This window comes from Cibotium barometz, chromosome 62 (assembly GCF_041138505.1).
Source record: "Cibotium barometz isolate CiBa-2024 chromosome 62, ASM4113850v1, whole genome shotgun sequence".
Lineage (NCBI taxonomy): Eukaryota > Viridiplantae > Streptophyta > Polypodiopsida > Cyatheales > Cibotiaceae > Cibotium > Cibotium barometz.
Genome location: NC_141107.1, coordinates 22,677,865 through 22,704,843, shown reverse-complemented (window position 1 = coordinate 22,704,843; position 26,979 = coordinate 22,677,865). Strand labels below are relative to the sequence as shown.

The 26,979-nt window shown below is 38.6% G+C and overlaps 1 protein-coding gene across 1 annotated transcript; it reads right to left on the bottom strand.

Moving 5' to 3' along the window:
* Positions 1 to 6,566: 6,566 nt before the first annotated feature.
* Positions 6,567 to 12,872, bottom strand: LOC147604261 (uncharacterized). Its single transcript, XM_086795658.1, has 14 exons — positions 12,654 to 12,872; positions 12,433 to 12,491; positions 10,987 to 11,075; positions 10,256 to 10,897; positions 10,067 to 10,172; positions 9,779 to 9,983; positions 9,411 to 9,685; positions 8,999 to 9,325; positions 8,697 to 8,902; positions 7,791 to 8,132; positions 7,643 to 7,706; positions 7,220 to 7,562; positions 6,923 to 7,131; positions 6,567 to 6,838 (listed from the first exon to the last, which is right to left on the bottom strand). The coding sequence occupies exons 1-14, from the start codon at positions 12,870 to 12,872 to the stop codon at positions 6,661 to 6,663; spliced, it is 3,264 nt and encodes a 1,087-aa protein (XP_086651784.1). The 3' UTR covers positions 6,567 to 6,660.
* Between the last annotated feature and the right edge of the window lie 14,107 nt (positions 12,873 to 26,979).

Below are 26,979 nucleotides of genomic sequence, written 5' to 3'. Positions count from 1 at the left end.
ATACAACCTAATCCTATAACTTTCACTAGTTTGTGAAGTTGGCAATGGCCAATCTTTGCTTCCAAACAACGGGAGGGGTAATGGATTCAAATGACCCCATCCAGAAGACGTGTTTGGTTCAAAGTACTGCATATCATAGAAAACTATTCCATGGTGTGAAAGATCTCTACTATGAGTTCTTCCTTTGTAAATTTATTCTCCTACATATGCATGGAAAGCGTAAAAAATCCCACTTATACTCTCCACTGGTTGCCAGACTATCCTATTGGATGGATAAATATCTGCATAAAACCAAAAGATTAGACATTTTTAAAACAACAATTAGACACTTTTAAAAGAATAAGGAGACATGATTGAATGAATCTAGTTGGTTGACTCACGTAAACTTCTTTCTACAAGTCATGATATTTTGATGTCTAATTAGTGCACTTTCCATCCATGGTGGTGGGCTACCAAAGGAGTAAGAAATCTGATAGTGGTCAGAAGACAAGTGGGGTAAAAGTTTCATCATTACCATCAATCCCTTTCTAATGGGCATAACCTTTTACAACAAGTCTATCTTTGAATTTGTCCATAAATCCATTAGCCTTTCTCTTAACTTTGTAAACCCACTTAGTACCAATTACTTTCGTACCAAGTGGTAGATCTTTTGAATCCCAAGCCTCATTTTTTTGAATTGCTTGCCATTATCTTCTTACACTACAAGAGGTGGTGCCATTATCCACATTTTTTTCGACGTTTTATAACTAAGCTTAAAATCCCCTAAATGTCCAAATACTCGTCAAAAAAAGTGTCGAAATAGAAATGTCAAAATAGATGCCAAAATAAGCTTCAAAACAAGAGTAAAAAAAAAGTAATTTTACCATGCATTTTTCGACGATTATTTCGACTAACATTCCGACTACTATTTCAACGATTGTTTCGACTGCTATTTCAATTGCTATTTCGACTGTTATTTCGACTGCTATTTCGACGCTTATTTCGACTGCTATTTCGAGGCGTGCAGGTATTAAATTTTTTTGGCATAATGGTGCATCCAGCTGTAGTCTTGTAACTAGATGCACCATTATGCCAAATTTATAGAGTACCAAAGGTAAGTGTACTCTAATGTGAAGAACAAAGCGAATTTGTTGAAAAAGTTAGAGAGAGTGCCATAACGTTTTTGACATTACAAAGTAGGTACACAATTCACACAAGTGCAAACAATGGCAAAATTATATTGCAAGATGTGAAATTTACATATCAAGCTCTGACGAGATAAGCCAAAATTAAAATTTACATATCAAGCTCTAATGAGATAAGCCAAAATTTGCATACAATCTATACAAGCTCAAACAAAGATGTGAGCTGACCAAAATGTGTATGTACAAGGGGAAAGACATGGACAAGGCCACTCTATACAGAGCCCTCACTTAGGATCAAGCATTGGTCCCTACAAAAACCATACAAGACGCTTTTTTTGGTATACCAAAACAATGATCTAACATGACAAGGCAAAGCAAGTAAATCATAAGGTTAAGGCTTGCCGCACTTACCATATATACAATACACCCCCAATTGAGGTTGGTGCCGTCTCGCTCAAGCTTATCCAAAAGAAAGTATGTGTTATGGCAGCGAGCAATGTCCTCCTCTTATCCCGTTTGCCGGTCGACAAACCACTTGATTCTAAAAGTACCAAAACAACAAGATAAGCATTGATACTTACAAAGTAGACATGGAATGCATCCCAACCGTCGCTTCCAAGGTGAGAGCTTCCTACACTCTCCATTTGGCTGCATCCTCTTGTTGCTTGTAGCATTGGGGATTTTGAGCATGCTTTTACTTCTCCTCATTCCAATCCTCGGTGCTCATGTACCAAGGCTTCTCACCCCTTGCATTCACTCTCCTCGTCGTCACATCTCCCCGCCAATGTTTCATGACGTCCACCATGTGGTCCTTTATCCACCTTATGGGGCCGACATCACTACCGTCGGTCGGCTTGCGCCGGTCAGCTTGTACTCATCCTTGATTTGATTTATGACTCTATCTTTCTTGTCTTTATCCAACTTTGGCCATAAAGTCATAAAGTCATTTGCAAAGACAATGTGGCAAAGCTCGCGGTGGATACGGCTCTTCATCTCTTGCCCGACATTATCCAAAACCACATTGCCATTGACATTTGTGTAAAAATTTTCTCCATCGGTGGGTGTGGGCTGTGTGTTGAAACGTCACCAAACCATGATCACGAGCATGGAGTGCTTCTGGCGCTAGATGGGGAAGGATGCTCACGTGGGGGCACAGACCCATCCGTTCCCCCACTTGGACAACAACCGCTTCCACCTCCACTACTCGAGCGTTGTCCACTGCGAGCGACGAGTGGAGGAGCGACCTGAGGGAGGGATTCTAGTAGCGACTCTTTGTGGGGCTTATACAGGTGAACTAGGGTTAGTGGTGGTGGTGCTCGATGGTGCAGCCAAAGTGCCCGCCCCTCTCCTAAAATATTGTTTTGCCATCGCTCTTTGCTCGAGCGTGGCTTGTGCTAAAAAACCCATAAACTGATCAGGCAACATGGCCTATGGAGAGTAAGCTGGTATCTCATCTGGAGTGCGAGACATGTTTCTACACACACATAACAAAGCCCACATGGACACTTTAATAAGAGCATACACATGAATTATCCCTCAACATTCATTCATTTATGCATGAGGCCTTATGCATAAAGCTATGCATGAGGCTTATGCATAAAGCTTATGCATAAAGCACTATGAATAAGGCCTTAAGCATGAGGCCTTATGCATAAAACTATGCATGAGGCCTTATGCATAAAGCATGCATGAGGCTTATGCATAAAGCATGAATGAGCATTATGCATAAAGCATTATGCATAATGCTTATGCGCAAATCTACAAAACAAATCCCCAGCACCCAAGGGTGCAATAATAATAGAGGAAAGAGAGGAAAGATAGAAAAACACTTACCTCTTTTTCGTGATGTTGAAAGAGAGGATTAGAGGACCTATAAAACCAACAAAAGGGTGAGGAAAGGATTAGTAGTGCATACATACAAAAGGGTGAGGAAAGGATTAGTAGTGCATAAATACAAAAGCTTATGCAAGCTATGCTAAAGCTTATGCAAAGTCTTATGCAAACTATGCCACTATGCAAGCCTTATGCAAACTATGCCACTATGCAAGCCTTGTGCAAGCTATGCTAAAGCTTATGCATAAAGCATACATGAGGCCTTATGCATAAAGCTATGCATGAGGCCTTATACATAAAGCTTATGCATAAAGCATTATGTATAAAGCACTATGCAAGCCACGCTATCCTAAAATAAACCGTACCCCGGCATTATGCATTAAGCATGCATGCATAGATTAAGCTCTATGCATAGAGCTTAATGAATGCATAGAGCTCTATGCATAGAGCTTAATCTATGTATATATCTCTATGCATTATGAATGCATGCATAGAGTTTAATAGGTGGAAGAGCTTGTGCTGCATAACTCAAGAGATGAGAATGGAGTTTGGGCTCCAACAAGATTCAGGGTTGGGGCTTGGATCTCCATGTAGCCAAGCTCTAAGGGACCACATCGAGTGCGTCAAGTGAGGAATATGCTACATCATTAAAAGGGGCGGCTACAAGGCTTCAAGCATACTAAGAAGGAAGGACTAGTTGACATAGTGCAACATGTGTATACCCTTGGAGACCTGTACATTCAAGGCCCAACGACCAAGGTTTCCTTCAAATTGTCAGTGTAACATAAACACAGCTTTAACAACATGCTAATATTGGATTTTTTATTTTAAATTTTCTTATGATCCTCCATTTTCTTATGTCTCTCTGCAGATACTTTCCCCTCTAATTATGTCTCTCTGCAGATACTTTCCCCTCTAATTATGTTGAGGAACAACCACTCCAAAGCCTCACTAGAGTTTTCTATGCTATGCATGCATCCATTGGAGAGGCAATGTTTGTATCTCAAAGCCCAAGTGATCTTGTAGTACAGAACAATATCTTTTTCTTTTCTCACTCATATTTTGTAGATAAAAAACCAGGTTTATTTCGCAAGCTAGAACAGATCCCCAACCCCCCTCTTAACAATCTCGAATGACCCAAACCAGATGCTTGGACCATCTTATGCTTAAAGTTGTTGGATAGGTGTCATCTTCAGATGGTGTCACGCTAGTGGCACACTCTTTAGCCTCTAGGCATTTTTGGGATTTATAGCATTCATTTCCATTTTTTCCTATTTACACATTTTTGGGTGAAAGAAAGGGTGGAGGAACTTTTCTAGAGATCCGTTCATCTTGTGCCTATATATATATGAGACATTGTAGTTCATTTCTAATCAAGTTGGCTAGTGGTTCATTGATGACTTCTTGAGTACATTGTCTCTCTCTCTCATCTCTTCTTTCTCACATGGTATCAGAGCAAGGTGGTGGCACACATAGAGCCTCCTTATCCTTCTTCCTCTCTACCTCTAGTCCTCTTCAACAACCCCACTTTCAATGGCGTTTTTTTATTTTTTGACTTTCTGCTAAACGAATGCTATTAGAATCATCGTGGTCTACAACTTTGCAGGAGAAAGTTTTCGCCGTTTTTGAGTTATTCTTTGCAGACTGCCTGCCTGCAGAATTTCTGCTTGCATTTTTGCAGAAGCCCTTACTCATCATCCTTGCACTCATTTAATGATGCAAAAGGCTTCAAACCAGCCCCTTACCATCCTCTACAAGTGTGTTTTTAAAGCACTTCAATTCGAGTCCTACAACTCTACTTGCGGCGCGGTGAAAACATTGCCAACTAGTTTTCCCTACATGCGATAGCGTTTTTTTTCGGAGGCTTCTTGTGGAAAGATTTGTAGCCATTTCTTGGCTGCGTTTTCATCATCAACTTTAGTCCTCTTCATGGTGTTTTGAGGTACATATTCATCCTCTTTTCTATACCTTTCTACCGGTGGCTAAAAATTCCACTTTGCTACACACTTTGTGTTTGCGTTGTTGTGGACAATCAACTCCTCCATACTCCTTCTACCTAAGGCTACATTCTCAGCCCTCTTTTGGTGGTTTCTACGGAGTCTATTGTTCGTATATCGGCTGCATTTTGTGGCTGTGTTTTCACACTATCTTTGTGCATATTTTGGAGATACTTCCTTGGTGTGACAGTCCATCTATTGGCTGCATTTTTGGAGGTATGACACTTCTTTGGCATCGAGACATTGTAAGAGAAACTTAAAATTTTAATTATCAGAAGGTTACAAAGCCAGATAGGCTTGTTACAAAGGGGGTTTGAAACAAAAGAGTTGCTTTAAAAAGAAGGTTAATATCTAAGATCTCTAGATCGTGTCTCGCTCACCTCTCGAATGCGCCGAGCTAGTTGCATGTCCTTGGCAGATATGATAATCCTCTTTGCATGTATTGCAAGGAGGTTGGTGTCTTCAAAAATCCCAACAAGGTAAGCCTCAGAGGCTTCTTACAATGCTTCAAGGGCAATCCCCTGCACACGGAACTCTATTCTATATCGTTGGAGAATCTCCTTCACTGTGCAAGCGAAAGGGGCTCTTCTTATATCAGCAACTCAGTGTTCCTCTGTGATAAAACTTGATTTCTTGATTTATTGTGATGCTTGCAATTGAGATTGGAGAATATGGGTTTACCAAGCTCCACTTATAGTCAAACTTCTACAGTATCCTAACAAGCCAAGCTCTCCTTCACCAAAACAAATTGCATAAAAGATGATAAATCACGGAAAGGAGGGTTTGCTCTTAATGGGGGGATTTTTTTTGCGAGCTTTTTTTGCCGAGCTTTTTGGAGCAATGAACAAGGAGTCCGAGCTTTGCAAAGGACCATGAACTTACTATGAGATTTGTAAAGGACCAAGAACTTACTTACATATAAATAACAAGCTTTGAAAGATCAACAATATAAATTTCAATCTTTTGATCCACATCATACTTATTGATATAATTACATATATTCATATATGTAACTAAATTCATGCACCTCATACATATACACATACAAAATATACATATACATACATACATGCAAGAGCTACCTACATACATACTAACATATATACATACATACATACATACATACTTTCTTACTTACTTAAATATACATATACATACATACATGCAAGAGCTACCTACATACATACTAACATATATACATACATACATACATACATACTTTCTTACTTACTTAAATATACATATACATACATACATGCAAGAGCTACCTACATACATACTAACATATATACATACATACATACATACATACTTTCTTACTTACTTAAATATAAAAAACAATCCTTTAAAGATAAAAAATATATATATCGATCTGTAAAGTTCCAAACCATGAAAATCTCGATTACAAAGTCTTTGATCCACATCATACTTATTGATATAATTATATATATACATATATCTACCTAAATTCATACACCTCATACATATACATATACATACATACATATATACAAGAGCCACCTACGCAGCACTAACATATATACATACATTGCATACATACATACTTTCTTACTTACTTAAATATAAAACACAATCTTTTAAAGATCAAAAATGTATATATCGATCTTTAAACTTCCAAACCATGACAATCTCGAATACAAAGTCTTTTGATCCACAAATTATAGCATTCTAATTATAGCATTCTTCTACATGTCATCCCGACCTAATGAGAAATCTCCCAGACATGCTTTGGCTACCTCCATGTCATTCTCTATCCCCATATAGTGCCTTTTTAACTCTTGGCATGCACGTCCCAAGCCTCCACATCCCGCAAAAACGTCCAAGACACTATCTCCTTCACTTGAGAAGGTCTCCACTAGCCACCTACAATGAAATACAATCATAAACGTGCATCTAAGTATTTTGAAAAAGTAGCTATGAAAATGACCAGAATGAAAATTATCTCACCTAAAGAACATAGGAGATCTTTCTGCACCACCTCGAATGTAGCGCTCCAAGACCATTGTGCGTTGGAATGGATGCTTCTTATTCTTCTCAAAAATGAAATTTCGTTGAGCATTGAATAACTTCTTTGAAACATTTTGCCCAGCCTCACGATCAATAATAGGGACATGGCAATTTACTCGATAGAACATACTAAGCGCCAATGTATCCACCTACCATAACGAGAAAACATTATGTTTGGATATCCATACCACATAACATGTATACACAAAGGGAAATATTTCAGAGATTATGACTTACCCGTTCTCCATTGTCATACAAATAACTTGATTCCACATGAACAGACATTGTTCGATGCATGACCAATCCAACTTTCTTTCCCATGGAATATATTTTAGGAAGTTGATCCATTAGACTCAAACACACAAACCAACCCTCATCGGCCACAAACAAACCAACAAAACTGAGTGTGGCACGTATCAATGATGAAGAAACTTGATTCCATGAGGGACACCCATCTGTATCTACATCAACAACCTGTAAACCTGTAGGAAAGTCAGCCCATACGAGGCGAGCCACTGTATCTGAGGGAGCACCTCTATGAGATAGAGCCTTGGGAATCTTCATCAAGAATTCTTCCACACTACATAAAAGATTTATGATGTTTGATTTTGGTCAGTAGAACTTGGAAAACTAATTATATGGTGAAATTTTTCTTTTTACCTATCTGAGCCCTCCGAAAGAGTGTGGATGTCTACCAGCAATATGTGTGAAAAACATCTCTCACCTGCAAGTAAACAAGACAAAAAATGAGATGCATTTCGAAAGCACACACTTCTCAAAATAAATTTGCAATGGAAAGTACTCTTACTAGTCATGTCCATGATGTCACGTTGTCCTGACACCTCCCCCTCTTGAAGATGCTCTGGAGGGTCTCTCTCTTGATCTTCATTTGTGGGGTCTCCCTCTTGAACATCATGCATAATGTCAAGACGTCTCTTTGTTCGCCTCTCACGTTGCACTTGAGATGATGTAGATGTATGCTCTTGGTGTGATTGTGGCACTCGTGACAGTGGTGTGGATGGTTTTGGGGCCATGCGCGAGGATCCAACTACTGGAGACTGGGTCAAGATTGTTGGCTGTGGGGAAGGTATTCTAGAGTCTTCTTGAGTTGGGGGCTCTCTTTCAAGCTCAGATTGGCAATTCTTAAATTCTTCAAGAAATAGATCAAGATAATTAGTAAAAAGGTAAAAATTCCCATACCTTTTTGTATATGTATATGTACGTAGATGTATATGTATCTATGTATATGTATATGTACATGTATGTGTATATGTATATGCATATGTATATATATATGTATATGTATGTAGGTATGTATCTATGTATATGTATAGGTATGTATATGTATGTAGGCATGTGTCTATGTATATGTATGTAGGTATATGTATCTATTTATATGTATATGTATGTAGATATGTATGTATCAAAACTTAACAATGTTTCTTTAAAATCTAACATGCCAAATCTTAAATGTAACATGAACTTTGTATGTATGTAGGAATTTAGTGTATGTGTGTAGGTATGTATTTATGTATGCATATGTATATATACATATGTATATACATATGTATTTGTATATGTATATATCTGTATGTATATGTATCTAATATGTATATGCATATGGATAGTTTACATATGTATAGGTAGGAAAGTTTACATAAACATATACATTTACATTTACATGCATACAATTCAGTAGGAAGCAAAAAAGTACCTTTTTCTAGGAGCTCCTCACTTGGAGGCACATGATTTAGAGGATAGTCCAACCACCAAGGACATCTCTTAAATTCCCAATCAGAAACCCCTCTCTCAACCCATTCCTTCGGGTACATTGTTTCCGAGGAATTTGGATCTACCCATTCTTTGATTGCTTCCGTCTCTTCGTCCATTAGACCTTGGCCAATGAGTAGCTGCACCCACCTACATGTCCAAAATAAAACAAACAGTACTAAAATATTTTTTTTAATGCGTATATGTATTTTCTGCAAAAATAGAATGGCATTAGAAGATATATACCTGTAGACAACCCTCTTTGCGGCATTCTCCACCTCAGATTGCTTTTGGCCTTCCTTTACTTTTCCAATCTTTGCCCACACCTCATGAAAAGCCCATGGTATGTGTTTCGATCGCTCCTCTTGCACCCATTGCATAAATGGTGGGATGTAGACAACATCATCATATACCAATAAACCCTCCAAAATAGAGTCTGCCTCCCCTATTAGCTCTTCCCAATACAACTCTTTCTTCATATGCAGCAACGTCTTTTTGTTATCCCCAAACATCTCTGAAATTACCTTGTCCTTTGCCCTCCCGGTCATAAGCATTTGAAGCAATTCCGTCTTCCTATTTCAGCATCATACCAAAACCATAAGAGATTAGATATTAAGGTTAGTTTATGTTAAGAGAGGTTTATTGACATGTGACATACCTTTGAGTTGAAATCCGAGATATGGCGACTGTGTAGAGCTTTTCTTTGGTCAGAGCAACCAATCCCTTCTTGGACCAATCATAGTTATATACGAGTTGAAAGAATGCATCACCATTGGATGGGTTTGCAATTATGAGCATCTTGTACGCTCTATCTCGAAATGTTTGCTCTACACCACGTCTGGCTTTCTCACATTTTGTCTCATATTCTTGCAACCCCAAGGCATGTCTATCAATGCATGATATAGCTTGCTTCACCGCATTTTCAAACGGTGTCTACGTATAACGAAAAGGACTCATTATCACTCACACGATTAAAAAACATTGATAATCCATTTATTAATAAAAGATGGGAAATGCAAACACTACCTTCCACACAAGCTGTGCCAAGATCGTAGCTGGAGCATTGTACCATTGCTCTCCACTTCGTCGCTCCAAACTAAGCTCCATTAAAGCCCACCTCCTTACGTCTTCACCAAGGTAGTCCAATATGGATGATTTGTCCGCCATTCCAAATCGTTGAAACATGAAGATCTCATGTGACAATGTGGGTGTAACACTAGTCCGCACCAATCTGTGTTGTAAAGAGTCACAATGAGCTAAGAACTTAACCATGACTTCACAATGTCCATAATTAAGTAGAGAGAGATCACTTACTCATTTTGAGATCGCAAAGCCAATAGCAATTCTCCTTCTTGCTTCTTGTCCACAACCAAAAATTGACATTTGACCCGGACATGGCGTGAGGGGCTATGAGACCAAGCTAGAGAAAGCAAAATAAAGATATTACAATATATTACTTTTAATGTTGCATAAAATCACTCTATGACATTCAAAAGAACATACCTTCGCGCACTCGAGACATCCATGCCTTCACACGATGATTGCCATCCCATACAAGAAACTTCTTACCACTGAGATCCTCCCACTCAGTTCCTCTGATTTCATCCTCAAATCTCTCATGTTGTACCACCCAGTTTGGTCCCCATTCTTGCAAGTCTATTTGTGTGACCGCGAAATACATAGAGCTTCCTGGACGTGTAAGTGAAACTAAAAAAGGAGGAGATGCTTCGACATAACCATGGCAGTCAAAAGAATCACGAAACACCTCAAGTTGGGTAGAAACTGTACGGATGGATTCATTTGGAATCAACCTGCATAAAGGGACCAATGGGGTAGAGGAATTGCGTTGCACAAAAAACTTAGTGAATACATCACCAAGCAATCCCAATTCAATAGATTTTCCAAGAAGCCTTCTATGGGTCTCCCCTTGACCAGTACTAGATTCAGGAATCTCCGTGTGAGTTGGAGGAGGTGAGCTCATTTCGTTCTCCAACACAAGCACTTCTTCCTCATGACCAAGAGAATTATGCGCTTCTGTTTCCTCTCTAACAGGAGATACATGTGAGGACAAAGGTGTCCGTGATTGAGCTTCCTCGCTAAGAGTCAAACAAACACGCCCAGATCTTAGTGAGTATCCCCTGTTGTCTGTAAGACACACACACCAAGCCCAAGTAAGCATATCTAAAACAATAAAACACAATCTCAATAGAATCTTGGCTATTCACATCATATACCTTTCTTAGTCTTTGCCTGTTGTTTTCCTGCTTTTCTTGGAGCCATCTTCCTTTCTTTTGCCCTGAATATGAGTAGCAAAAAGTTTGAGCTGAATCACACATAAACCCTACTTCATGTATATAGGAAAACATCAACCTCACACACAAACATCTCCTACTAGTGTGTGTGTGTGTGGGGAGAGAGAGAAATGCATTAACATGAAGTGAAGCCACGGATTATATTGAAGAGTTAGAGTTGCAAAATGGGCTCTTCTGGTTAGAGTGCACATTTGAGGAGAAACCAATAAACCCGAGCTTCCTAGCTTAATACAAGAGCCATTGAAGGAGCTAATATATATTGGCTGTTCATGGTGGCAGTGATGCAAACCCATTGCAGTGTTTCGTCCGAGAGGACCATGATATAAGCGTACAAGGACGTGCAGGTGCAAGAACCATTATGCAAGCCTTACTTCTACTGAGAAATGCACCCGAACTCGTCTGCCCATTTCTTCGTCATCATCATTACGATGATCCATAGCCAAATGTGAGCTCAAATTCATTGTGCCATATGTTCAAGCAATGCGTACAAGAAATGAACCATTCAAATGGGACTTACACGACTCTCTGTTGTGTGAGCTTGTGCTTTAAAGTTTCCTATTCCTATTGGGAGAAGTAAAGGTAAGCCTAATGTATCTTATATTTGAATGGGAGTAAAGGTGCTAAGCCTAAGGACGTAAAGGTAAGCCTAAGGTATCTAACATTTCAATGGACGTAAAGGTAAGCCTAAGGTATCTAACATTTGAATGGGAGTTAAAAAATTCTATGTTGTGTATAAATTCACATGACCTCTATGCTATGTATATATTATATGGCTAAAGGTTCTGGTAGAACTAAAGTACTTAATGTTTATAGGAAAAGGTAAAAATAAGGTACCTAACATTTAGGTTCCTTTAGGTGCCCACCCACCCACCTCCCCTTTCCTATGTACATCTTGATGCTTCCACCCCAGGCAATGTGCATTTCAACCTTCCCGGCACGCTCCCAAATGCAATGGTCGCTCGTGCATTTCCACCCCCCGTGATAATATTTCCTCTAGTTACCACCTCCTTGAACATGATAGCTCAGATCTATTCCTGCATCAAGCATTTAGCCAACATCTTTGCTATCATTGCAGTTACCTACTTTTGAGGATCAATGATTCCTAGGCATCTTAGTGCTATTAGTCTAGAACATATAGACCATTTAACACAAGGCATTGGCCTCTTATAAACATTATTTCTCCAGAAGAATGCCTTGATGGGATCGAGAGATTTACACCAATGTCCTTTCCAAGATAGGGTAGAAAAATTGAGAATAGGGGATAATAAATGCTTTAATCACTCTAATCATCCTACCCATCCGAGAGAGGCAATAAAGCATGGCCATTATCTAGTTTTTAGCTAAACCTTCTACATGGGGCACGCTTACCCTTCCAAATGCAATGGTCGCTCGTGCATTTCCACCCCCCGGTAGAGCCGGGGGATGGTCTGCGCTAGCGCAGACCATCCCCAGGCTCTGCCGGGGGAGTGGACATGCTGGAGGAGAGGCGATGCGTGCTGAATTAAGTCTAATTACACAGTAAGCCCTAAGTGATTTACAGACATGAATGCTTGTTGTTGTTAGGGTCATCATGAACTCTCTGCACTTACAGCTGTCAATATCTTCATGTTCACACCCTCATTTTGGTTATAAGCTTCATGATGATGATGCAGTGGGGGTTTTTTGTAGGATTTGGTGGCAGCTGGGACAGATACCTCATCCATCACTAGTGAGTGGACGATGGCGGAGCTACTGCAGCACCCAGATGTGATGGAGAAGGTGAGGGATGAGATGGACAGTGTGGCGCTGCCCCGCCTCTCCTCCAGCATGTCCACCTCCCCCGGCAGAGCCGGGGGATGGTCTGCGCTAGCGCAGACCATCCCCAGGCTCTGCCGAGGGAGGTGGACATGCTGGAGGAGAGGCGGGGGCAGCGCTGCGGCCAGCGCTGCCCCCGTCTCCTCACACGACCTTCTCAACATGTTGTCCGTCTCCTCAACACCATCACCGCCTACGAAAGCGAAACGTACACCTCCAACGAAGCCGCTGCCGGCGCACAGAAAAGAAGAACAGAGAAAAATCGAGAAATGAAAAAAAAACTCACCTCTTCTCTTGCATTCGTCTGCCTGCTTGCTGAATTGAAAGTATCCTTCATGTACCCTAAATATCTCTTTTCTTCGTGTACCCTTTAAACTAAGCACCACATATGTGTGTGTGGCCTAAAACATACTTAGCCTAAAAATAGATACATATACACACACATATAGATATGTCTAAAAATGTATTAAGCTATATTAATATAATAATATAAATATAAACATGTGTGTATGTGTATTTACATATATCCCCATCCGGGGTTCTTAGCCTAGAATTTATACAATATAATAATATAAATATAAACATGTGTGTGTGTGTATTTACAAAGAGATAAGCTTTTTATTAAAATAACACTTAGAATTAATAAATGTATGTATTTGTGTATTTTTTTATATATTTGTAGATACATATATATTTGTATATTTTTTAAATATAAACATGTGTGTATGTGTATTTACATATATCCCCATCCGGGGTTCTTAGCCTAGAATTTATACAATATAATAATATAAATATAAACATGTGTGTGTGTGTATTTACAAAGAGATAAGCTTTTTACAATATAATAATATAAATATAAACATGTGTGTGTGTGTATTTACATATATCCCCATCCGGGGTTCTTAGCCTAGAATTTATACAATATAATAATATAAATATAAACATGTGTGTGTGTGTATTTACAAAGAGATAAGCTTTTTATTAAAATAACACTTAGAATCAATAAATGTATGTATTTGTGTATTTTTTTATATATTTGTAGATACATATATATTTGTATATTTTTTATTAAAAAATTTGATCGTGGTCATTCTCAATCGTGATTGCTCCACCTTGTTTTATCATTTCAACCACCTACATTCTCAATCGTGATTGCTCCACCTTGTTTTATCATTTCAACCTCCTTCATTCTCAAATCGTGATTGCTCCACCTGTTCCTTCGTTTTTATATTTTCATTTCGCATTTTTGTCTCTCCTATCCTTTCTGTTTCACATTTTCGTCTCTCCTGTCCTTTCTGCATCTTCATATTGCCTTCCCTATGGAGCACACTGTTACCTTTGAGTGGGAGCTTGATGGCAGTAGCAAAAAATCTCAAACTTTAATACTTCTCCACCAGACCACGCTTGTCAGTCACGGATATCTACAAGGGTTTTTGCCTTCTTCACACGCCCTTTCGGGAGTGAAAGCTACTAGGACCGATGGAAGCCTACAGGAAATCATCGCTCATTATGATATGGAGGGCAATAAAAACTACCTCATAGATATTTCTCAAAGTAAAACATATATGCTACACTGTAGTCCTCTTTGTGCTGCTGATAGTCTTGATTCTAGTGCTGACGACATTGCCCAAGATGTCCGACATTTGGAGAGTTCAGTGGATAAAGAATTAGGGACACAAAACACCCATGTTCATATCTCGAGCTCCTCCTCTGAGAGTGACTTGAATGGCTCAGCAACTATTTTGCAACCAGGTGAAGGCACAAGCAATCCAAAAGGTTCAAAGCACAAGATCTCTGAAGATGAATGTATTGCTTCAGAGAGTATACTTTCGGTTCTTCGTAAGAAGGAGCAACCTTCTCTTCTGCGTTCATTGTTGGAAAAAGTTACTCGAGTCATCCAAGTCCAGGAGGTGCCAAGACATTATGATGGTGATTCCATCCTAGAGTTTCCACCAACATATGGCAAAATAGGAAATATGGATGGAATGGAGCAAAAATATGATGGTCACCTATGGACACGTCCAGTAACATCAAACATGTCTGTAAGTTGTACCGTGCGTATTAGCTATTGTGTTGGTACTTTGGAGTGCCATAGGCTCAGCTGTCCTTTTTACTTGAACAATAAAAGGTATAACAACACCTTCTTTCATGGACATCTGACAAAAAAGATTGCAATTGGACTTTTGACAGAGGATGAGAAATCTAAAATAGTTTGTCACTTTTGTCGCAAAACTGCACATTGTGTGCAAGTGTGTAGATGTATTGTGTATTACGTAATGCCTCGTGACACAACTATTACAAGAATGATGCTCCACACTGGGCTGCATGAACATCCAGTTCAGCCAGGAACTTCAAGGTCAATGTTGGAGCGCGTGAAAATGTTTGTTTCTCAAGTGCTAAAAACCCAGAGAAGTGCTGGTCCTCGAAAAATACAGATGGATATTGTGAAGGATATGCTATTTTCCTCCATGATGAATCAAAATGATGAGCTACCTACAAGTATTGGGGATCATGAGCTCTGCAATTTTTTGGAGGAGTTGAGTCCTCTTGTGGAAAACCAGAGGTGAGTATTCACTCTATAACTTAATTATATTTGGAAGTATTTTTCTACATTCGGTCCTCTCTTTATTATGAAATTATGTTTTTTAGGTTTAGACGCATTGTATCCCAGGAGAAAAGAAAATTGATGCCAGCAGGAGAGGGCTTTGATAGCATCCTTCTTATACAGAGAAGATCTCGCTATTCATTTATACAAGGTAGCCGTTTCCCAGGACAAGGTGGCCCTGATGACAAATGTTATGTCTTTAAGATGTCTTTGCGAGGACCAGCATCAGGCGTGGACTTGGTGAATCGTATGCGGTGTGACAGTGGAGGTGACTTGTCAAAGTCCTGGGTTTTGTTTGATCACACTCATCGAGTTTTTGGTTGGTCAACAATGGCTTGTCATGTTTACGACCCAAGGTGAGACTACGAACTCCAATTTTTTCATTTCTTTCATTTACCTTGAATGATAGCTGACTGAAAAAATTATCTCCAAAATCTTATACTGTTCAAGAGCTGTTGACAATTGCCACATGCGAAATGAAGGAGGAGGATACAAAAAGCCAAGTACTATTTTGGGAAATGCTGAATAGCACAATGGAGCAATGCGGTTATGCACCCGCACACTTCTATGGGTTTATGGCTGATGAAGCAGGGTCTAATTGGTGTGCAGTTAGGACCGTTTTCAATGGGGGTCCGCACAACATTATGGAGGACAGGGAGCGAACGTGCTTATTCCATTGGAAACAAAGTATGATGAAGCATGCTAAACAATGCGTGAAGGCAGAAAGTCGACAACACCATATTGACTTGTGTGAAGAATGGAGATTGGCAACCAATAAGGAGTCAGCTTTCTTAAAAAGTAAAGAGATTCGTGAGTGGTGGAGAAATGGACATGTTCATGAGGGAAAACTATCAGTGATGGATACGTGGATGAGTTGGTGGGAAGTACGAATAGCACATTGGGGCAACCTCATGTCAAGGGTGAGAAATTTTATAGAGAACTGATATGTTGTATGGATACATTTGCATTGGAGTCAATTTTATGAATTCTTGTATGAAACCTCTTGTGTGCAGGTGGTCTTAAGCTCGGTGGATTTAGCACAAACCCCTCGAACAAACTTATCTGAAAGTGTACATGGGAGTTGGCTTGCTGGTGAAGGATACAAGGAAAAGGTTAGCTTGTATGATGCGTGCATTTCAGATATGGCAAACGCTTTACAACAAAGTGCAAAGCAATATGCATATCAGATGGGGAAGCACAAAGGTGAGGGACCAAGCTTGAGCAAGTTGCTGGACAGGGTAGCAGCAAGGTCAAGACTAACACCACCACAAGTGGCTCGCATGGTCCATGAAACAGTAGCTAACACTCCTATGTATGAGGAATCAAGGCCTCTACATGGAGATAAGGAGACTATTCAACGGAAGAGGGTGAGGACAACGGAAGTAGACCAATGCTCACATCGTCCAGGTTATGTCATGCAGAGCAGACATCGTCAAAACCGGGGAACAGCAAGAAGAGTAAGTTTTGGAGATAGATCTAGAACAAACAGTGCAGCAAGTCCCGCTTCAAGGGGAGGACCAAAAAGCCCAATGACTGGAGGAAACAAAGATGTCGGACATGAAGAGCCTAAACAACATTATGGCACAATGAGCGGAGGACAAATGCATGTAAAGGAAGAGGCCGTTGGACGCACAATGTGGGCCATTAGACGAACCCCATTGAACTCAAAAGTCAAATGTTTGGGAGGTATTGATGGAAGACTTAAGTGCAACTCATACATACAGGGAAGCTCTATTGGAGTTGTTGCCCCTAGCTTCTACTCAGAGCGACGACATCCTGGTCCGGGAGGGCCAAAGGCTCAAATGATGTGGTTTTGTCCTTTAGATGTTTCACACACATGGCATGTAGATCCAAACATAATATACAAGCCATCATACCCAGATATGTGGAAAGTGGATGTTGGGACCAACATAACCAGCCAAGAGGTAGATAAATTAGTAAAGGCAGGGTTCAAGTTAGATGTTACTCATGAAGAACCTTTTGTGTCGGGGGTGGGAGAAACGTCCACACAAGCAGCGGGCAACAAAGAAAGTGACAAGAGGCCACATGATGCTACACAGAATACAAAGAGATCAACCAAGTGGAGGCATTGGATTTCCAAAGAAGCAGAAAAGAGGATTGGTAGTGCCGAGGCCATGACAGCGACAGTCCTTAATGAGAGTGCAATGCAGCCATCCCCCTACTCTATTTTTCATTTGGCATGTGAGAGTGGAGAGGACTATTTTATACACATCAAGGTACAACCTTGGTGTACATGTCCTGATTTCATGCAAAGAGAATCTAGAGGAAAGTCTTACGTTGCATGTAAGCATATCTATTTTGTCTTCTTGCGAGTTTTGGGATTACATAAGAATGAGGATATGGTAATGCATCAACCGACACTATCACCAGAGGAAGTGGACAATATACTATCACGTCCTCGAAGCAAGGATGTTTGTGCTTATACTTAAGCTTTAATCAAGCATCAACCGACACTATCACCAGAGGAAGTGGACAATATACTATCACGTCCTCGAAGCAAGGATGTTTGTGCTTATACTTAAGCTTTAATCAAGCCTGTTTGTGCCTATACTTAAGCTTTAATCAAGCCTCTCATGTTTGTGCCTACTTAAGCTTTAATCAAGCCTTCCATGTTTGTGCTTACTTAAGCTTGTAAGGAAATGTGAAGTCAATCTTTTTGTAAGAAAATTTGAACCAATATTATTTTTGTCTTGCTTTGGGATGGAGTATACTGTCACGTACTCTAAAGTCTTATTGTAGGTAGCTTGCGACGCTATGGTAAAGGAGTTATACCAACCAGATATCTTCTTGTAAGGAAATGTGAACTCAATCTTTTTGTAAGAAAACATGAGCCAAGTATACTTGTTTTTACTTGTGTTGAAATAAACATTGGAAGAAAGGTACATAGATAGGTATTTTTGTGTCTATATTTAAGTTTCTTGGACATAAAATGTGTGTTTATATGTAGGAAGGTAGGTATGTAGGTATGTATGTATGTATGCATGCATGTATGTAGGTATATATGTAGGAAGGTAGGTAGGTAGGTAGGTAGGTAGGTAGGCACGCAGGTAGGTAGGTAGGTAGGTAGGTAGGTGTGTATGAGAATATACATGTATATATCATTTTTCTTACAAGCTCACATAAAACTATCTTATCTCCAAAAAGCTCGCCAAATAAAGCTCGCAAAAAAAATCAAACCCCTCTTAATGGAGGGTCAATTGGATAGAGGGTTTGCTCTTAATGGAGGGTCAATTGGATAGAGATGCCCATCAACCCAAAGATCTACATTTTTCTCCTTAGCTATCCTACGAGCTTGGACAGATTGTGCATCAGTAGGATGGGTTTTTTTAGAGCTGCCATACTCTTCAGGAATACGAATGTGTAAATCAACCTTCCGTTTTCTAGCTTCACAAGGGGCTACACACACAGCTTGCAAAGGCTCCATAGCTAAGCAGAGGAAGAAGCTAAAGCAGAGACATCCTCAGAGGGGGGGGGGGGAGAGAGAGAGAGAGAGAGAGAGAGAGAGAGAGAGAGAGAGAGAGAGAGAGAGAGAGAGAGAGAGACTGTTAAAACTTTGCTATTGGAAGCTTAACACAAATCCATTTTTCTAAGTAGAAAATGATATTTTTGATATACAAATATACTAACATGGAGTTTTTCATCAATAAATTACATTTATGAGAAAATTTAAAAAATAATAATTTTTGGCGTCCCCACAATTTCGGGATCTCATGGATGTAGTGGTTCCTGACAGTTAGTTATGTTTATGGGATTGTGGGGACCTGACAGTTAGTTATGTTTATGGGGTTGTGGGGACCTGACAGTTAGTTGTGGATGTACTGGCTCCTGACACGCTTCTGACATGACCCTTGAATTACAAGCTTTTTGGAGGAAAATTTTATTTTCATCATACATATTGGTTGGGTGGTGTTTTTTCCCCCTCAAAATGTAAAAAAATAAAAAAAATCACTTTTTAGAACCCACCTAAATACGAGAATGTTTTGCTGATGTGGAAGGGAGATATGGTGGGAGTTAATGAGAAAGGAGATTTCAAACTGACAAGAAATATTCAATTTGTAGAGAGTGAAGATAAAAAATTCATACATATTGGTTGGGTGGTGTTTTTTTCACCTCAAAATGTCAAAAAATAAAAAAATAAAAATTTTCACTTTTTGGGCCCCACCTAAATACGAGAATGTTTTGCTGATGTGGAAGGGAGATATGGTGGGAGTTAATGAGAAAGGAGATTTCAAACTAATAAGAAAGATTCAATTTGTAGAGAGTGAAGATAAAAAATTCAAAAAGTAAGAGAGAAAGTATGAGAAAAGTCAAAAAGTAAGAGAGAGAGAGTATGAGAATATTCCCTTTAAAAAGTGAAACTAGGGGGGTATGGTTGATGTGGAAAGGCAAAAAATAGGGGTCATCATAGCCTTTGTCTCCCTTAAGCCCAGCTTTTTAAGCTCTAATCTCTTAAAATTAGGAATCCTTAGGAGGCCCTTTTTGGGTCCAAAAAATTCCTAATGCACGAGTGCATCCTCTTCTTGATGCACACATATGTGAACTCCATTGAGTCCACCATGTCACTTGCCATCATCTTGACAAGCATGCACCTCCACACATGCTCTTTGTCCAAGTGCAAAGAACCAGAGGATTTACAAATCCCAACATGGTAACCCTTTTCAAATACGAGCATTCTTCCATGCTCAAACACCAAATTAGAGGCAAAAACACCAAAATACCTTCATAAATCTCTGTGGCATCTTCTCCTTGATGACATCGAAGACTTCATAGCCTTCATACTTGCTAAAATCTCCATTTTCAGCTTCTTTAATGATGAGCAAGCTCTCCATGTTATAAGACTCCTATTTGCTACTCTCTTGGGCAACTTCTATGCAACCTCCTTGTTGCAAATCTCCTCTCAAACTTGAGAATGGCACCTCCAAATCTCTCTCAAATCCTCACAAATGCAAATCCAATCCTAACACCCCCTCTTAATCGAGGTGTTCCACAACTCACCCATCACCCATGAATGTAGCATTGCACAACCACAATCGCTACCTCTCAACAGTTATTAGTACCTTGACAATGGTGTACATAACTTGTCAAGGAAGTTTGGTCAATATTATGGAATTTGTGCAGGATGGTCACACTGCTATGTGTGCCAACAATGCCTTTTATCTAGTCAAAGGTATTGGTGAGAACAATGCCTCTTATCTAGCCAAAGGTATTAGTGAGATTTACCTTCTTACTCCTACTAGTGGTGAGGATTTTTTTCTTCAAAATGTACCTTTTATTCTAGATATAGAGAAAAATCTTCTTTTAGTTCCCACTCCAATAGGGAGGTCTTAATGATGAATTTACAGATGATAAATGCAATATTCATGATAGAGAATAGGATATGCAAATTGTGCTTTACTGGACCTCTCATCCAAGGTTTGTACAAATTGGACATGTATGTCCAAGTGTGATGATGCTTATCTAGTAGACACTTCAAATGCAATGAAACCCCAATTGTTGTGGCATGTGAGGTTTGCCCACACATTTATTAGTGGCTTAATGCTTTTATAGAAACACAAGATATTAGAGGACCTTCCTCACTTTGATCCACTACCCGATATGTTTATCAAGGATGTATCCTTGGTAAACTCTCCAACCATCCTTTCCCAAAGAATGCAAAGGATAGAGCTGACCACCACAAAGGACATGTGTGATCTAATGAGGACTCCCTTATTGGGAGAAAATAATACCTTAATTGATCATTACAACAAATTTAGCTGGTCTTACCCCATGAAAGAAAAATTAGAGGTATTTTCTCATTTTCAACACTTTCTTGCTTTGACTGAAAATTGAACTAATTAAAACTCTCATGGATATGGTTAGATACATGGAACAAGAGTTAGTAACTTCTACACAAGTTTTGGATGGAAGTAGTTCTCTGTGCTACTTATGTGATGAATAGGTGCCCCACTAAAGCTTTGAAAACAATCTTGGTTCAATAACAAAACTAAGGCTGAACACATGCACATATGCCATCTCAGATCCGAACTATGCTTGATGAGAAGGAAGTGAAATGAAATTTTATTGGCTATAGTGTAGGAAGCAAAGGTTATCATTTATAAAATCCTCTTACCAAAAAAAACATTGTTTTAAATAGGAATGATCTTTTTGTGCTGAGGATTCTTATATCAATGGTATCTTTCATCATGTTATCAGATTTCTTCTCTGCAACATTGATCAAAAGAATCTCAACTTAAGACTATGATCAAATTTTGTAAAGTGTTTTTCTTCAATCCCATGAGGAAACATCGCTTTATTTGTGTAGTTTCTACTAGCTCTCACATTGTGAGTTCAAGATTTTCATGGCGTAAGATAATCCCAAATGGTTTCCTCAAGTCTCTACTCTATTATGTAGAGTTCTGTTGCAACACTCCACCTATGACACTGTCTCAAGAATCTATATATGAAGGAAGTCTTCAGACTTTTGAAATTCACCTTAATCATAAGCATCAATGTGATAAATCGCATATATTAGTCTTGCCCAAAAATATAAATTTCCAAATGCTTCACATCGTTGTGCTTAAACATTTGCATGAATTGAACAAGATCAGTAGATCCATCAAATTTTCCCATGAGCTTGGAAATTTCTATGGACATACGAGTCTAAATGACTCCTTTGGGTCATTTGCGGCATGTCCATTAGGGAAATTATGAGCTCATTTTGGGGCCCTCTAAGGAGTTTCATGCTCTTTCTCTCTCTAAAAAATGGGGCCATGGTGAATCCTATCAATCTTATGTCAAAACCCCTCCATGTGACATATCATTAAGAAGCTTATGATGAGAGTGGATTTCAAATATACAATCTCCGACAATTTTCAAGTAGTAATGCTCAAGATACACCACAAAAAAATATTTAAGATGCCAAAATATAACGTTACATGCCGCATCATCACTTTTGAAACCACTTTTTGGGGAGCTTCACTATCCTATGTTAGAAGCCCATCATGTTATATACCATTAGAAAGATCTTGAAGTGTACATTCTAAATTTACCAACTCTGAAATATTTGGGAATGATGTGCTCAAATCTCACCATGGCCCCATTTTTTAGAGAGATAAATAGTATGAAACTCCTTAGAGGGCCCCAAAATGATCTCATACTTTCCCTAATGCTTTATTTGGTTAAAGAACCATATAATCCTTGTACAACCCCCTTCCTAGATTGTTCAATATTTCTAAAGTTTGGGCCTCTAGAGGGGTTGCACAGTTTGTGGGTAACAACTCGGAGCATTTGCCAAGAAGGTAGGATTAGTTGTTGTATTTGGCATAGGACCATGGCATAAGACTAGTAATTGGAGTCACCAAGGGTTTGAAACCTAATGGCACAATTGGAGGCATAAGATTACTCTAATGTATATAGCTGATATGAGTAGGGATTATACTGAAGGCATGAGCCAAGGGTTCATAAGTTTGAGCTATTGAATTAAGGTTCAATATTGGCATATTTAACCCCTTAGGTTAGCCATTATGTTCATTGTTTTTTTGTCCATTTTTTTATTTTGTGCATGCGTGCATGCGTGCGTGCGTGCGTGCGTGTGTGTGTGTGTGTGTTTCCAGGTCTCCTTGTAGGTCGAAACGACCTTTGTATGCTAGGGCTACCCACCTATGTCTCAAACAAGGGTTGTTTGTAAGAATTTCCTCTTTGGCACTATAGTCCATGTGAATACCCTCTAAGAAATATTTTCTCAAAATGTCTGTGCACATCCAATGGTTTCCCAAACAGTAGAGAAGGTCTCAAAACCTATTTTCCGGCCTTGTCAAACCCTGTGCTTTTTTTTGAAACTTTCGATGTGATTTTCTCAAGAAATTCAGAGAGAGATCTGGAAAACTTTGGGTTTTCACCAAAAAAAAAATCAACATAAGAGGATGAGATTTTGAAGATAAGGTTACCAAGGCAACTTCTCCCATCACAGAGTGATTCTCAAAAAAAATGGCATAAATTTATTTGGTTTTTTAAGTCAAAATCGACGTGAGTAACTCAAAAAAAAATATAAGGCGTGATTCGATGTGAATATCTTTTAGAGTTTTCTAGTGGTTGTTAAATCCAATCTGTGAGGATAGGGTTGTTAAATCCAATCTGTGAGGATAGGGTTGTTAAACCCAATCTGTGAGGATAGGGTTGTTAAATCCAATCTGTGAGGATAGGGTGGTATTTTATTTGAAATGAGTGGACACTCGTGGTTTTTCCAAAAAGGCAAGTGGGAGACAAAAGTCAACACTTTATAACACCCTCTTATGCATGTCTTAAATGACCTCCAAAAAAGTGGATCATATCAAAATCACTAGGCATCTTCTCATTGTGAATGCACATTAGCCACTAATGAATTGTGAAAAAATAGCGATTAGGAGTTAATTTGAGATTAATCCTTTTACTATTTTTTCCGTGCTTTTGAATGATAAGAGACTCTAACTAACCACTAATAATGAATTAATTTATACAATTAACACATAATTACATTAAGCATTAAATTGCTAAGGCATGTTCATTGCCTAATGTGTGAATTAATAAATAACTAAATATTAATTAAAATCCTAATTATGGGCTCTTCTCTAATGCATAGCAATGCAACAGAGAGCTAAAATCTTTAATTTTATGATTTTTGTGGGTTGACTTGGTGCATAATTTCATGAAAATGCACTTTATGCATTGATAATTTTTCTGAGCTCACACCAATAACCACACAAAATTTTTTATTTTTTTAGTTTTTTCACTCTTTATCTTTACTCAACACTCTCTTAATACAAAAATTTGATTCCAATTATTGTATTTAGTGAAAATTAAGAGTTTTTTTGAGTTTTTTATTTTTAAGTTTTTCCACTCTTTGTCTTTACTCTCTTAATACAAAAACTTGGTCCAGTTAGTGTATTTAGTCAAAATTAAGAGTTTTTAATGTCTTTATTTTTTAATTCATTTGATGGTTATGGTAATTAAAAAGGATGCTAACAATCTAATCTACTCAAATACAACAAAAAACTCATTGTAATTTCAAAAGTTACAATCTAAGGTCTATGTTAAAAAATACAAAAGAGAGCAAACTTTCATTAAAATGTTTAATTCTTAAAGAGAGGAAACTTTCACTAAAGTGTATGTTAAAAAGTACAAAAGAGAGTAAACTTCCACTAAAACATTTCCTAATGCTTAATGTGATGCAAATGTTGTAATCTAAGCATAGATTACAACCTATGTGGATGCTACATGAACTAGTACAACCAATATTAACACAACAAAAATAACAAATTAAACACAAAATAAAGCTAAAAGATAAACAAAAAAGAGAGGGAAAAACACCACAAATCTCCATCAAACCAACTCTTTTTTATGAAAATTCACTACTAGAGAGTATGGGCAACACGTTATGCATGGATTTAGAGATCAAACAACAGGAAAAGCCAAGGGATTACTCCCCTAGCGGTGCCAAAAATGTTATGGTCACTCCTAGAAACACATTCGCAAGCTACAACCATCGTGGGGGGATCTTTCTAATGGCCCAAGATCATGCACACCGCTTCAAGAGCCCCACATCTCCTTGTGTAGCAATTTTCATCACTATCCCCCACAAGAGCATTGTCACACCATCACGTTAGCAAGAGAAGGTAATTAGTAAGAAGGTTAGCAAGAGAAAGACTCCATTGTACAATGGGAGAGTATGTCACATTATGAGAGAAAGTGACTTATATACAAGGTGATAAGTGTTCACATACACTTAAATTGTGGCAACGTGGTGCCCAAGGCTCATAAGAGACCTATTGATTATATAATGCTTAATCTTATAATACATCCATGAAGTATATTCATAGGGAATCCATTCTAACTTGTTGCCACATGTTCTTAGAGAGCAAGAACCATTATAAATATTCCGTTATCATAATGTTTTTGGATGCATGTCCAAGTTGTAGATTTGGACATTACTTCATAATTCATCATACATGCTTTTAGTGTCTCCACATTTTCTATTTGATTTATAATTATAGTAACAAGTCCTATTGACACTAAAATGGGATAACACCAATGCAGGCCACCAACGTAATGCTTCTATCAATACAAAGGCATCCCCATCTTTTCTACTTGGTGTCTCCATTTTTTCTAACTGACGTAGAATTATAGTGGCAGCTCCTATTAACCCTAAAATGCGTGATGGATCCGTAAAATGAGACTCAATTCTGTTATAGTACGATAGATGAAGTAAATCCCGGATAGTAATTGTTCTATGGAAAAAGAATCAACGGCTATGCCTCTCGATGGGGAAAAAAGCGTTGGTTTCTATGATCCAAGTGCAAGTTTCTTCCTTGATCTGACTAAGTGATTCACAGGTTCGGTCGGATCCATTTGGTCAGTAATGAACATGACTACGTTAGAGTAAAAATATCCTGGAGGAATCGCCCGTGCTTTTTGGGCGTGCTTTCTGGGCGAGGGAAGTTTTTCTGGGTTCTGTTTTGGAAGAACCGAGGGATTAGTCTCTTGTCTGGATATCCGTGGGCGAGGCCCCAAGTGAGAGGCCTTGCCCCACGCAAGAAGTGCTACTTCCGCTGCCAGCACCCCCGAATTCGTTGCACGGAGGAGGCAGGGATCTTTCACTAAGAAACCCTAATGTCTTGACATTGGCCATTCCAACTTGCCATTAGCCTTATCTAATCATCATTAATTACACTAATGATGCCATTACACAAGCTAATGCTTCAAATAGACCAATGATGGATGCCATTGGAACCACTTGATTCTCCTTCAATAATTGGTGTGACATTCAAGCCATTATTGTTTTTGCCTAGAGAGAAAAAATTCTAGAGAGAGATAATTCAATATTGAGATATATATAGAGAGAGAGAGAGAGAGAAAGAGCCATTATTGTTTTTGCCTAGAGAGAAAAAATTCTAGAGAGAGATAATTCAATATTGAGATATATATATATAGAGAGAGAGAGAGAAAGAGAGATAGGGTGGGTGGGTGTGTTGAGGTTAGTGCATACATATATATATATATATATATATATATATATATATATATATATATATATATATATATATATATATATATATATATATATATATATATATATATATAGAGAGAGAGAGAGAGAGAGAGAGAGATAGGGTGGGTGGGTGTGTTGAGGTTAGTGCATACACCATGTGTGTGAGATAGGGACTTAGAATAAATCTCTATATTATCTTAAGAAAGAGTTTCACAAAGTTACCATGTGGCAAGAATTTGGAGGTTTGGGAAAGGGAGGAGGAGGTTTGGGTAGAATTTGAATTTGAAGTCTCAAAAGACGTGCAAAGCACGGGTTGCCCACTAGTATTAAGAAAGATCCAAAATTATTCAAATACTAGCATTAATGTAATATGATACCAAGACCTCATTATGACCCTACTAGGTACACATACGTTCAAGTTGACTAACTTGATTACACAGTATAGCTGATCTTACCACTAACCCCTAACCACTAGTACATAGCCAAATGCTAG

Bases quoted from the DNA above. Each gene is read 5' to 3' on its own strand.
- LOC147604261 (XM_086795658.1), bottom strand. From the start codon at position 12,872: ATGCTGGAGGAGAGGCGGGGCAGCGCCACACTGTCCATCTCATCCCTC. The intron at 11,076-12,432 runs GTAAGCGTGCCC...TGTGTGATTCAG, and splicing joins CGACCATTGCATTTGGAAGG to CTCAAACTTTTTGCTACTCA. The intron at 7,707-7,790 runs GTAAGAGTACTT...GTTTACTTGCAG, and splicing joins TGACATCATGGACATGACTA to GTGAGAGATGTTTTTCACAC.